Here is a 13,160-nt window from a genome sequence, read left to right on the forward strand (position 1 = left end):
AAATGGTTGGTTTGATGGTGGAATTGGTACTGAATTTTATTATTACTTTTTTATTTGTGTTTGTGGAATGCTGCTACTTGTAAGATAAGATCATTAGATTCTGATTTTGTAGTAGCTTATGTTGTTATTGCCATCCCAAAGGACTAAATGGTCATTTTACCAGAGAGTTCGGGACCAGACGTGATTGAATTATCAAAGATCACTCCAATGGAGTAGCCGGTGTGTTTCCAAGTTCTTTTTTTTTTTAATCTTATATGGTATTGAAATGTTAATGTTATTGGCGCCGATGCTCATTGGCTCATTGCTCTTTTCTCTATAGAGGTTTCCAGCATTACCACTTGCAATGATACTCGACAACTGAAACGGATAGTCATGCTCAAAGATGGACACTACAAAGCGAATGCAACTATTTAATGAACCGTGGCTGCATGACTTCTCTTTTGCTTTTGTTAAAAGGGATTGGGAGGTGATCAAATTGGATTTTTTTTAATATATCAATATATAAGAATAATAGAAGAAAAAGAAACTAAAATTTTTTTTAGTTAAAAATAATTCTTTAGGAGTTTATAAATTCTCTCTTTAAGATGAGCTTTTAGGTTGTTTTAAACTAAGGTGTGTGTGTGTGTGTGTATATATATATATAGTATTTGTTTTTTTAAATAAGGTATTTCCACATAGCATGTCACATCAGCAAAAAAAACTAAGGGAGTTATTGTCCATTAAGTTTGGGAGTGATAGAGGAAAACAATTTATAAGCTGGGAGTGGGTGGAGACAAATCATTAATTGAGAGTGTTAGCGTCCAATGAGTGAAAGCTAGGAGTATTAAAAACCAATATCCGAAAGTAAAATGAAGAAAGACTTAAAAACGGCTTTCATTTCATGTAGCATCATTATATGTATCCACCATTAATGATCAATAATTAATTCGACAATCTGCTACAAGTTGGAAAAGAAGGCCAAAATCTCTAGCCTTTTCTGTGTTGATATCTGTAACTGCTATAATCCTATACAATTTTCACACAGTATAATTCGACCAAAAAAAAATTCCATTGTGGGATCGACAAATTTTTAAATCGCCTGAAGAACTCGACTGCCTGCCCCTTCGGAAATCTTTGGCGGGTATCTCATCACCTTCACCCGAAACGCGACCTGCAAAATATATGCCAAATAAGACATTTGACCAAATTTGGACAAAAGTCACATGTTGACCATTTGAAAAGTACTTGACTACTTTCTATAAACTTGTGTTACCTTCTTGTTCGCACCAAACTCGATCACGTCTGATGGGTGAAAACGAGCTGGGAAGTTTGGAGGCGCACGGTACCGCCTCTCCTCGTTACTGTAAACAAAAAAAATGGATGGTTGAGATTATTCTGCATTAAAAGATGCCAAGATTTTTTACATGTATGTATGCAGCATGTGCAAAAAGATCATATTTTTCAGATGCCAAGATTTACATGTATGTATGCTGCATGTGCAAAAAGATCATATTTTTAATATGCTCCTCAATGAAATGAAGCTAGCTTTGCATACCCGTGTGATGCACGCACGCACACATGCATATAAAATTTGAGAATTTGCCTCTTTAACTTACTCGATAATCCAGGTACCGTGTTCACTCCTTAAATCAGTCACAAAGAAGGCCCCGTCTTTGCAGCTTATTCGAGCATGCAATTTTGAAACCTGGAATTAAAGAACACTGCTTTAACACCGAGAAGTAAAATGGTTTAGTTAACCAACACTAATGCAAAGTAGCATAACAAACCTCCGGTGAAGATATGACTATTGAGTTTCCAGGCATACTCGTGTGTGGCACACTCCTACATAATAACGAAAGATATAGATATCCATTTAGATAAATTCATTTGACTAGATGTTGACCTTTGTTGTGGTCAAAGGAAGACTCACCCAACTATACAGGGCTCTTTCTCATCACGACTTAATCGAACAGGCTCTGAATCAGCATTTGCACTTCCAACCGGAAGTAAAAACCATCTACCAAACACAAAAGGTACAAAAATATATAAACATAAAGGAAATCGCTTAAAAAAGGGTATGTATAAGGTGAAATATTACTCACTCGCCACTAAGAGCGCGTTCTAAAGCATCATCATCTCTAAACCATTTTTGCAATTCATTGCTTGCCTGTATAATCCGTACTTAGTACATTGTCTTTGAAAGTCAAAACAAGCTATTTGCTTTCAAAATTTACTCAAAAAAGTATATAAATTAAAAAAAAAAAACCATTAACAACATCCAAAAAGCCTATAAATAAAAAGAACAAGAATGATGTAAAATGAAGGGGCAACAAACCCGATAATTATATGTTTAGTGAAACATATTTGACTAACAAAAGTCAAAGGTCAAAGTAGCTTACTGTATCAGTGAGCCTGCAGGACTGTGGTCTCCCTTCAAGTTTTGAACTGCAAAAAATAGCATGAAGAATTTATACAAATAAATAAAAAACTTTAAAAGTTCAATAAATAGCTTCACATATCACTCACCCGTTGCCACCAAGAACCCAGCTAAGCATCAAGGGCATTCCAATATCAATGAAAAATCTTCCACCGACACGTCCAGGATGTGGTATCCTAAAATTCGTTAAAAACTGCAAAAAAGAAAAAAAAAACGAAGATCTTACGCACATAGAAATGGTTCAAAATGTCAAATTTGTCTAATTAGAGGGTGTGTTTTGTAACTCTTACCGACAACGGACCGAGCCCCACGCCCAAATAGGCCTTGTAAGTTGATGCCATTATTGCAGCCATTCTTGCTAAACCATGTATAACTGCAACCCGTAGTCTTCTTGCATCTTCATATCTAAATAGATCAAAAGGGTCAAAACATTGATAATTTGTTTTAGATGGTCAACTTATGAACCAAAACCTCTTGATACAATAGTTAACTTGTAACACAAAATGATTTATTTTTGAAAAATGCAAAATACACCATATTTTTAAAATGAAGTGTTTGTTACACATACCTCCTTAGGGAAGATACGATATCAACAGGTGATCCAGATTCGGTGCTTTGTTTCCAAGCTTTATCGAGCTCAAGAGCTAGCTGATAGCTATCCTGTAAAATCATGAGCCGGTAAAATTAGTCGAAAATTAAACAAAAAAACACAAAATTTGTAAATTTTATATTATTACTTATAATATTACCTCAATTGCCATGCAACCTCCTTGACCCAAATTAGGCTGCATTGCATGAACCGAGTCTCCAAGCAAGGTTACACGACCCCTTCCCCATGTAAATTTAGGGGTGCGGTCAAATATATCTCGTCTTAAAATCGCTTCTTCATCGGTTGCAAGCAACAAATCCACCACATTATCACACCAGCCTCCAAAGATTTGAAGAAGTCGTTCCTTTTTACCTATAAAAAATAATCGAGGAATATGTAGAACATCAAGAACATATGTTTTGAAAATAGATAATAAAAGAAGAAAAGTTTTGAACCTTAAATCAATCCCGTTTCATTTTATATAACTTCATTTCATATATATGGCATATTTACTACTAAAAGAAGAAATATCTTGAATCTTGAATCGATCCCGTTTCATTTTAATCAACTTCATGTCAAAAATAGGACATGTGTGCTATTAAAAGTAGAGAAAAAATGAATCTTGAATCAATCCCATTTCATTTTATCCAACATCATTTCAAATACATGCACATATGTGCTAATAAAAGATGAAAAAAAGTTTAAATCTTGACTCGACCCCAATTTATGAATATTAAATATATGGCATGTAAACATTTCAAGAGAGATTACCATTTGGTTTATCGGTACCCGCCAGCTGGTTCTTTGTGAAATGCATACCATTGCATCTTCCCACCACCAACATCCGAAGAAACAAAGTACTGTTTGTGCCCTAAGAACACGCGGTACCTATAGAAAGTGCATAAATCATTAAAGATAACAAAACTATATTAAAAGAAATACGTTAACACACATGAACATACCCGACAGTGTCGATATCTGGTGGTATAAAATCAGCTATTCCAGTGTAACAAGTGTAACCAGAGTATGTGACATCTTTTGGTCCAAACAAATTCTTCCGGACCTGTTTATGCACATGTGACATGCGTTAATAATGGCAAAAAAAAAAAAAAAAAAAAGAGAAATTGTGTAACATTTGTATATAATATCATACCTTTGACCATATTCCATCAGCACCAACTAGAAGATCGCCTTCAAACCGTTGTCCATCTTCAAGAATCACAGAAACCTATATAAACAACATGTGCGTGTTCCTTGAATATTATAATTGAAGGAACAAGAAAATGAATGGAGGTGAAAAGGGTTAAAGACTTTACCTTTTCACCATGATCTTCAAAGCTAACTACATTGCTACCATTTAAAATAATATCTTCCCCGACAGCTTCGGCTAAAATCTTTTGTAACGTCATTCGACTTATGACTCTGGTAACCGGAAGACCCCTCTCCGCTGCAGGGGTGAATGTATCGAATTTGATATACCTGATAATCCAAGTGTTCAAAATTTTAGTTAAAATCATATACGATATTTTTTGATCTCATAAAATGAAAATTGCTATTATCCTCTAAATTCATGATACTGAGTTGATCCAAGAGTTAGCGGACTCCTACAGTGGGAAACAACGGGCCAAAACATTAAAAAGAAAAAAAGCATAATTTTAGGCTACGAGTGGAGTGGAGTTGAGTTACGTGTCAAACCGAGGTTCCATTTTGCAATTTCCAATTCCATTACTAGCGTAAAAACGCGTAAATCATTTATTGTCTTAATTTAAACGTTTATTTATGTAAATAACTTCATTAACTAATTGTCAATTTTAAAGATTTAGCAATAGCTGTCAAATTTAAAATTCCATGTTTTATTTTCTTTGTGCTTCCGTTCTCCGTCAATTTCAACCCCCCCCCCCTCCGGTACATTCAAAAATCAAACCGTCACCGAACATCCAAAAGGGTGTTTCAGTGATTGGATGTGCATACATCCAAACAACTAAATATGTGATTATGCTTCTTGAATTCATAAATAATCAGTTTCACTCCACATATCCAAACACCCCAAGACTTACCTCACCTAACATCCATACAATCTTTGGGGTTTAGAGATTGTAATCTGAGCCAATTGAGTTTTGTGAAGTTTCTCAATAACAAACGTGTTTGTGTTCGTGTTCAAAACCTGGTACCAATTCCATTATCTTTACACTTTGCTAATAACAACAATAATATAACTACTAAAATCAAAATAATAAGTAAAACCAAGATAAGCAAATAAATAAAAAAATAAAAAATAAAAAAAAAACAGAAAACGAACAAGACTTTACCAATTACCAGAAACACCATCAACCAACCCATTAATCCTCTGGCCAGTAATACACCCAGCCTGCATAACCTCATCAGCCACATCCAAATCAATAGCTTCCAAAGCAGCCAAAGCATTACTTTGTATCTGTATTGGACCTCTATACTGTCCTTCACCTCTAATAGCACTCAAATCTCTCTCAAACACCACCACTTCAAACCCTTTTCTTTTTGCAGCCAAAGCAAACACCAGCCCACCAATACCACCTCCAGCCACCAACACCCTTATGTTCTTCTTATCATCACCACCTTCAACCACCCTCTCTGGTGGTGATTCAGCCAGTAAAGCTTTGATCTTTGATGAAACACCATGTTTCTTGAAAGACCCAGGTTTTTGTTTCTTGAAATTTTGATGGGTTAGTTTGTATTGAACTGAGTTCAAGAAGTCAATGGGTAGCTGGGTTTTTGGGTGGAGTGTGAGGTTTGGGCTAAATATGATATGGGTATTGGCCATTTAGTGCTGACAAGTGATAAAGGTTGATAAAAATTGAATCTTGGCTCAGTTTTGATGGTTTCTTGAATCTTGATTGTTATTGTATTGTATTGGATTGGATTGGAGTGTTTGTTGAGTTTTAAGTGTTTTAAGTGATGAGATGTGGTGGTGGAGAAAGTGGGATTTTGAACCAATCAATGAGGAAGACATGGCATGTGGAGAGCCAGTGATAGAGATTTTTTTATTGCCACGTGGCAGTAGTTGATTGTTCTATCATTTTGTTTAAGGAAATATCTTTATGGCGGTAGTATATTATATAGTACTATAAAGTATTTTATTATTGAATTTTGAGTGGTATGAATTAATTGCATTCTACACCTTTAAAGCAATGCTTGAGCTTTTTTGCTTCATTTTGTTAATGTGGATCGTTAAGGCTGTTATTTATGGTGGGGGCATTGAAACCCCTTCAAAATATCACGTCACTATCACGTAGGTATTGAGGGTTTCAAAGCCCTTCTTCATAACATCCTCTTATGGTTTAAAGTTACTTGGGCACCATATATATATATATATATATATATATATATATATGTGTGTGTGTGTGTGTGCGTATTAGAGGAAGAAAGAGAGAGAAACCACTTCCATCTGCGTCGGTTGTTCCATCTATGCCCCCACCTTGAGCGCCCCATAGCGAAGGGTCTAATGAGTCACCTATGCTTTTGGTCATTTTAATTACACCCTCATAAGAAACTCACCGTAGTTGAAAAATACTCCTAGGCCAACCTAGAACCCCCCACTCCCCCTATATTTTGTCATAATTGAAGTCTTTAGACGCCTCAACTCAACCACTGAAGCTGAACAAGGCCGTCTCGTGGGTAAGCCAAATAAGACAAAGGCTTTAGACCTCCAGTTTAGTAGGGCCTTATTCTAAAATAAAGGCTTGCATTATGGGTTTTTAAAAATTGTATTTTTAGAATTAGTAACTCATTGATGGACAAGTTAAGAAAGAATGCCATATACTCAATCAAATCGCACAAAAAAGCACCTCAATTCATACATATCTACCTCATTATCATTTTATGAATTAAACCTTCACACAATGAAACAAACAAATACACAAAACCACTTCAGTTCTAACAAATCCAAACAAGACAAGTTAAAAGTCATGAAAAGAAAATAACTTTCTAAAATTGTACAAAAGCTTTCCTACTTCACTAGTCAGTAGTCACTACCACCATAATAAATAAACATTCAACATAACTCAAACATACATAAAAACCAAACAAAGCTTTCAACTTCTACCATGGTACATTAACCTCTTCTTCAAACTTCACTTCAAACCTCTTAACCTTCTTTTTCAAGCCGTTAACGATATCCCGCGTCTTTCTCGAAGCTTCCTTCAGTTTCTTTAACTCGTCTTCGAACCTTTTAATCTCGCCTTCCACACGTTCATGTTCCTTCTTGGCCTCCACGTACGTTTCAACATCCGACCTACTTCCGAACTCAGACACGAGCTTTGAAAGTTTAGCAATCTTATCTGTTAAAAACCCGACTTTCATTCCCAATGAAGCAAACGACTTTAGGGAATTATCCCATACACCGAATTCTTCCTTTGTCGTGGTGAGCTTACAGTTTTTTATCTTGTTTGCGATGTTGACGGTTTCGCCGATCATACCTGCAACTAACTTATGATATAAGTTATCTGGAAGGTTGTCATGGAGGAGCTCTTTTCTATCCATGCAGAGTCTAAAGTAACTCATTCGGACGTCTTCTGGAAGCTCGGAGTCAATGCACACGCCTTTGACTGTTATGTGAAAGTCTTTGAAGGATTCCAGATCTTGAAGTGGAAGGTCCGGTTCAGAGGGTCTAAAACCTTCTAGAACCTCAGAACCGAGCTCTTCACTATTGTTTCCGGATGGTTCGATGTTGCCGATGATTTGTGACGCGGGAGTTAATGATTTATGCTTTTTGCGGACCATGGTTACTGAGCGTTTTCCACGCTTGGTTTCTGGAGATGGCGTATTGGTTTCTGTGTGAATTAAAAAATAAAAAAAATTATATATTACAAAAAAGTTATTAATGAAATAATACTAATTTGACATTGTAAAACCAAACGAATGTTAACTTTTACCGAACAAACGATCGAACACAAACAACTAAACAAGTGAGGTTTTCTTGTTCGTTAAGAAAATGAGCGTGTTCGTTTATGTTCATTGGTTAACAATACAAACAAACGGTTCACGAACGTAACTGAACATAGATGAACGAACATAGCTGAGCTAAAACCAAGAGTAAATGTGATCGACAACGTGTGGGGTCTAGAAGGTTATTAAAACAATAAAACTAGACTAAACTGTAACGGGCCTAAAAAACTTAAAACAAATTTATTAACAAACTAACGTAAAACTTAAATAAGCATAAGCTAACAAACCTAAACGAGGATAAATGATCAAACATTCACTAATATAAATGAATAAACGAACATCATGTTGTTTGTTTAACTACTAGAACAAAAAATTTGTTCATGTTCGTTCGTTTATTAAACAAACAAACATAAAACAAACTTCCCAACTCTACACAAAATGGAAAACAAGGTTATAATAGTCATAAGTCATAACACCAGCTGAAACAAACCTGGAATCATTAGTACAGTGTGTGCCTCCGAATTTAAACGAGCAATAACATCATCTGCATCCTTTAAATCATTCGCCCTAACTATATAAACCTACAAATCACAAAAAAGAAAAAAACAAATTACACATGTATGCTAAATTAAAATAATGGTAACATTGATAATTATATATAACCATTTTTTTTTTGTTAATCATGTACCTTAAATTTGTGAGATTCGATTAAAGAGAAGACAATAGCATCACCTTCAAGCAAGTTATGCCCAACTGCAAACTTTTTCCATCCGGCACTAAGCGCGCACTTGTCAGCAATGTATTTGACAGAATAAATCTCACCATTTTCATCTTCAATCTCCATTTCAGAATCGGTTTTTGGTAAATTTAACTTCCCAAACCACTGTGGAAAACCCTGTATCCAAATAAACACATTAATTTTGACTGTAAAAGGGGCTATACGGGTGAACCAAGAACTTGAGGGTTGAATGAATTCACATGTCAGCAAGTTCATGCTTCATTCATTTAACTTCAACTGAACAAACGATGAACTCGAACAATAAACAAACAGGGTTTTCTTGTTCATGTTCGTTCATTACAAACATAAATATGTTTGTGTTCGTTCGTTAATAGTATAAACAAACATTTCAGGAATGTAAACGAACGAACATAACTGAAAATAGATAAACAAACATAAACGAACATAACTGAGCGAACACCAATAAAAGTAAACATGAACATATATAATTTGGGCCTAAAAGTTTATTAAAACTAAACTAAATTATAAAGGGCCTAAAAAGTTTTGAAGACCGTGTAATAAATGAACTTAAACAAACGTTTTAACAAACATGAGCGTAAACTAACAAAGATAAAACAAACATAAATGAACAATCAATCAAGACACCTCATGTTAGGTTGTTTAACTAAATGAGTAAATGATCAAACAACAGATTGCAAGTTGTTGAGAATACAATGATATTACCATCCAATACCCAGTGTCACTTTGTCCTCTGACCATCTTTGAATAGTTTGGATGCTCGGGTCCTAAGTTTGACTGAATCTCCTCAGCTTTGACCAAGGCAGGCGGTTTTGGTTTTGCATTTTTGGTTGCAGAGCTTCCTTTTGGAGAGCTGCATATCAACCAAAGGCCATCACTTTCAACTTTCAAGACTCTTTTTTATGAGCATCTAAACGAACTGAATGAACACAAACGAGGCTTGTTTGTGTTCGTTGATTTAATTTCAACCAGACAAATAAACGAACACATAGACATAAACAGGCATATTTTCTTGCTCATGTTCATTCGTTAAGAAAATAAGCATGTTAGTGTTTGCTTATGCTTGTTCGTTAATATTCTAAACAAATGGTTAACAAACATATATAATAATGAACAAGCATAAAGAAACAAGACTTGTTCATGTTCGTTCATTTAACTTTAAGCAGGCAAATGAACAACATGAACGCCTAAACAAACATATTTTCTTGCTCATGTTTGTTTGTTAAGAAAATAAACATGTTTGCGTTTGTTAATGTCCATTCATTATGTTCTAAACAAATGGTTAATGAACACAAATTTACATATATACATAAATGATAATAATTGAACATAAAGAGAACACAGACTAAAAGTAAATGTGAATATCCAAATTTAGACTAAATATCACTTTCATTGCATCCAACATTTTGAAAGTAAACAAGGATATCTAAACAAAGATTTGAAACATGAAAATCAAACTAAGTTTAAATTAATATTAGTAACAGATAAACTTTAATTAATACTGAAACATTCAAACATATATCAACGATTATAAATGAACGTATATGAACAAGCATAAACAAACGTAAATTAACAAGCAGAACATGCGTTCATGTCCGTTCATTTAATCAAATCAACAAAAATTTGTGTTCATGCTCGCTCGTTTATTACATGAACAAACATAATCAAACTTCCCAGTCCACAAACAGTTCACCGAACATTCAGTTTATTCACAAGCCTACCTTTTTAAATAATATTAGTAATAATATATATTTTAATTAATATTCAAACAAGCATATATGAACAATTAAAATCAAACATACTTGAACAAGCATAAACGAACGTAAATTAACAAACAGAACATGTATTCATGTTCGTTCGTTTATTAAATGATCGCACTTCCCAGTCCACAAACAGTTCACCGAACCTTCAGTTTCAATTTTAATTAATATTCAAACAAACAAACAAGTTAACAAACATACATGAACAGTTAAACACTAATGTATACTCACAAGCATAAACGAATGTAAATCAAAGAACATACAAACATATACGAACGTAAATTTACAAACAGAACACGCGTTCATGTTCGTTCGTTTATTAAATGATCGAACTTCTCTGTCCACAAACAGTTCACCAAACATTCGGTTCATTTACAGCTAGCCTACTTTATGAATATAATAAAGATAAGAAAGCATAAAAGCAAACAAAAACTGACCTCAAAGATTTGCTAGAAGAATCTTGACCTTCCTGTTAACAAAATTAGCAACATGTAAGCTCAATTCAAACTGTTGCTCTGAAAAAAAACCTAAACTTAGAAAGTAATAATTTTTTTAGAGCGGCGACTTTATTGTGTGTTAGGCCACCGCACCCCCAAATTTGGAGAGCGCCGTTTCCCCCCTCAGGCCAGACTATGTTGTGTTAACCAGATCCACGCTGGCTTCAGAGTTGCGGCCATTTGACAGTCATTGTGCCGCCGCCACAAGAGCAAAACTCGTTGGCGTAACACGTTAAGCAAATTTTCATTAACTAATTAAGCAAATTATAACAATTTTCTGGAACGGAATAATATTAATAATCAAGGAGAATACTTACAGCGTTTCGTTCCGAAAGCGGAGTCGGCTTCTCGACAACGTCATCGAAATCGCCGTACCTCACCGGCTTCGATTTCTTCCGTTTGCCCTAACAAAATCAATAATAATAATCAGTCAATCAATCATATCCACATATACAATAATAATAATTAATAATAACAATAATAATAATTAAGAGACCAGATAAGAGGTTAACGGAGACAGAGGAGGTAGTAGTGATGGATTAGGGTTAGAATCATTATTAGATCGAATCAATTGAGAGATAGTGAAATCGGCAGGTGGTGGATTGTTAGGGCTTTGGTGTGGTATGAGGAATAGATCGGTGTTTTGTGGTTCCGGTGGCGGTGGATTGGAGTCTCCGGCGGGTGGAGCTGCTGCAGCTGCTGCCATGGCGACCAAGGGTTTTGAAGAGAGCGGTAAAATGTGTATGCAGAGGAGACGAATGCGTCATTTCAAAATTTTTGGGTCGACACGTGTGGTTGTTATTATTGAGCTTCGTCGGTCGGTGTAGGTTAAGTTTGTTACGATTGGTTATGCATAAACCAGTTTAACACCCGAAGCTGGTTTGGGTTGAAACCGATTCGGTTCAGATTTTGACCGGTTTTGGTTTGATTAACTGGTTTGGAATCGGTTTTGATGAAGAAAATTACAATGAACTTGTGGTTTCAATCGGTTCCAAACTGGTTATTTTGCCCACTCTAGTTACGATACAGACGGTATGACAACAATATATCTGTAAACATCCATAAACGGTATTAGCACAAGTAAAGTTTCTAATTAAAGTGACATGAATTTGATTGGTGTTGGTTAGATAGGTTAGGGAACCGACACTAATTAATCCGGAATTGTGAAAACGATATGTGTCTGGAGTTGTGTACTATGAAGTGTTCGTGTTTCTAAATGTTGTACCATGTGTGGGACTTTACTATGGGTAAGAGGTTCACTAAGAGAAATAAACTTAAGGGGGTATTTTGTTCTTCTTGAAAGATAGTTTGTTAAGAGTCCGACAATATACGGTTAGTAAGGACTTGTTTTAGACGTAGGTAGTTCGTTCAATTTTTGATTTCACTTTGTTTCTTGGTTTTTTTTTCATTACTTTCGTAATCATTAAAGTTGTGTAAAGTAAGGAATATATCAAGTGAGTTAAAAGGAATATAGCAAATTGTTGTTGGATATGGAAGCCAAAGTAAGGAATATAATGAACAAGGATCAATTCTTCCATGCTATTCATTGCTTTGAAGAACATGACAATAAGAGAGAATACAAAAGTTTACAATGAGTACACGATTGAATAAGGTTATATAGACAAGACAAGGAGAAAATTTTGGTTGTTTTCAAAGGATAGGATACTGGTAATGCTCAAAGAGATTTGCCCTGATCCTTTTGTCATCGGACACTATTTAACTGTGGAGTTCTCCTCTTATATACGACAATTACGTCTAAAATGAGTAGGTGGTATTTACGACATGACATTTCTTGTAAACTCAATATATCTCTTGTGGACAAAAAGGATTATGTGAGATTTAAGTAGAGCGTCGCATATATTTTTTCTTACTTACAAGTTTCAACCACTCACCCCTCCTCGGCTTATTTGAGGGTTTGCGGAAATGGGGACTGGCAAATTTAATTGGATAATTGACGATTAATTGTTTCAAATTACCAACTATGATACATTTAATGTGCTTGAACTCTAGAACACATAAAAAAAAGTTATCAAAGTATATTTTGTTATTTTGAAAGTTATTAGGCGGTTTTGGGGGTTGAAATTGAATCAACAACGTTTATAAAAACACTTTAGGTGAATCTCACATGATATCAAACTGCTATGTTTCATCCATGTAACAGATTCTTGGTTTATAAGGCAAAGCTATTAATCCCAGATAAACACACATAACTACAACA

The 13,160-nt window shown here is 34.9% G+C and overlaps 1 protein-coding gene and 1 pseudogene across 2 annotated transcripts; both read right to left on the bottom strand.

Moving 5' to 3' along the window:
* Positions 1-859: 859 nt before the first annotated feature.
* LOC143599565 (zeaxanthin epoxidase, chloroplastic-like) lies at positions 860-5,805 on the bottom strand (annotated as a pseudogene). The gene is made up of 16 exons (XR_013147320.1): positions 5,315-5,805; positions 4,322-4,484; positions 4,159-4,233; positions 3,968-4,068; positions 3,777-3,893; positions 3,166-3,377; positions 2,985-3,076; positions 2,707-2,821; positions 2,506-2,609; positions 2,379-2,424; positions 2,082-2,146; positions 1,910-1,996; positions 1,767-1,821; positions 1,596-1,684; positions 1,253-1,340; positions 860-1,150 (listed from the first exon to the last, which is right to left on the bottom strand). The product of XR_013147320.1 is annotated as a zeaxanthin epoxidase, chloroplastic-like (transcript).
* A 1,230-nt stretch (positions 5,806-7,035) lies between these two features.
* LOC143599561 (B3 domain-containing protein Os01g0234100-like) lies at positions 7,036-11,648 on the bottom strand. The gene is made up of 7 exons (XM_077077480.1): positions 11,439-11,648; positions 11,260-11,346; positions 10,883-10,914; positions 9,391-9,538; positions 8,617-8,823; positions 8,419-8,509; positions 7,036-7,813 (listed from the first exon to the last, which is right to left on the bottom strand). The coding sequence occupies exons 1-7, from the start codon at positions 11,646-11,648 to the stop codon at positions 7,083-7,085; spliced, it is 1,506 nt and encodes a 501-aa protein (XP_076933595.1). The 3' UTR covers positions 7,036-7,082.
* Between the last annotated feature and the right edge of the window lie 1,512 nt (positions 11,649-13,160).

This window comes from Bidens hawaiensis, unplaced genomic scaffold (genome assembly GCF_021521415.1).
Source record: "Bidens hawaiensis isolate Kalapana, Puna unplaced genomic scaffold, B.hawaiensis_p1.1 tig00052358_1, whole genome shotgun sequence".
Taxonomy (NCBI): domain Eukaryota; kingdom Viridiplantae; phylum Streptophyta; class Magnoliopsida; order Asterales; family Asteraceae; genus Bidens; species Bidens hawaiensis.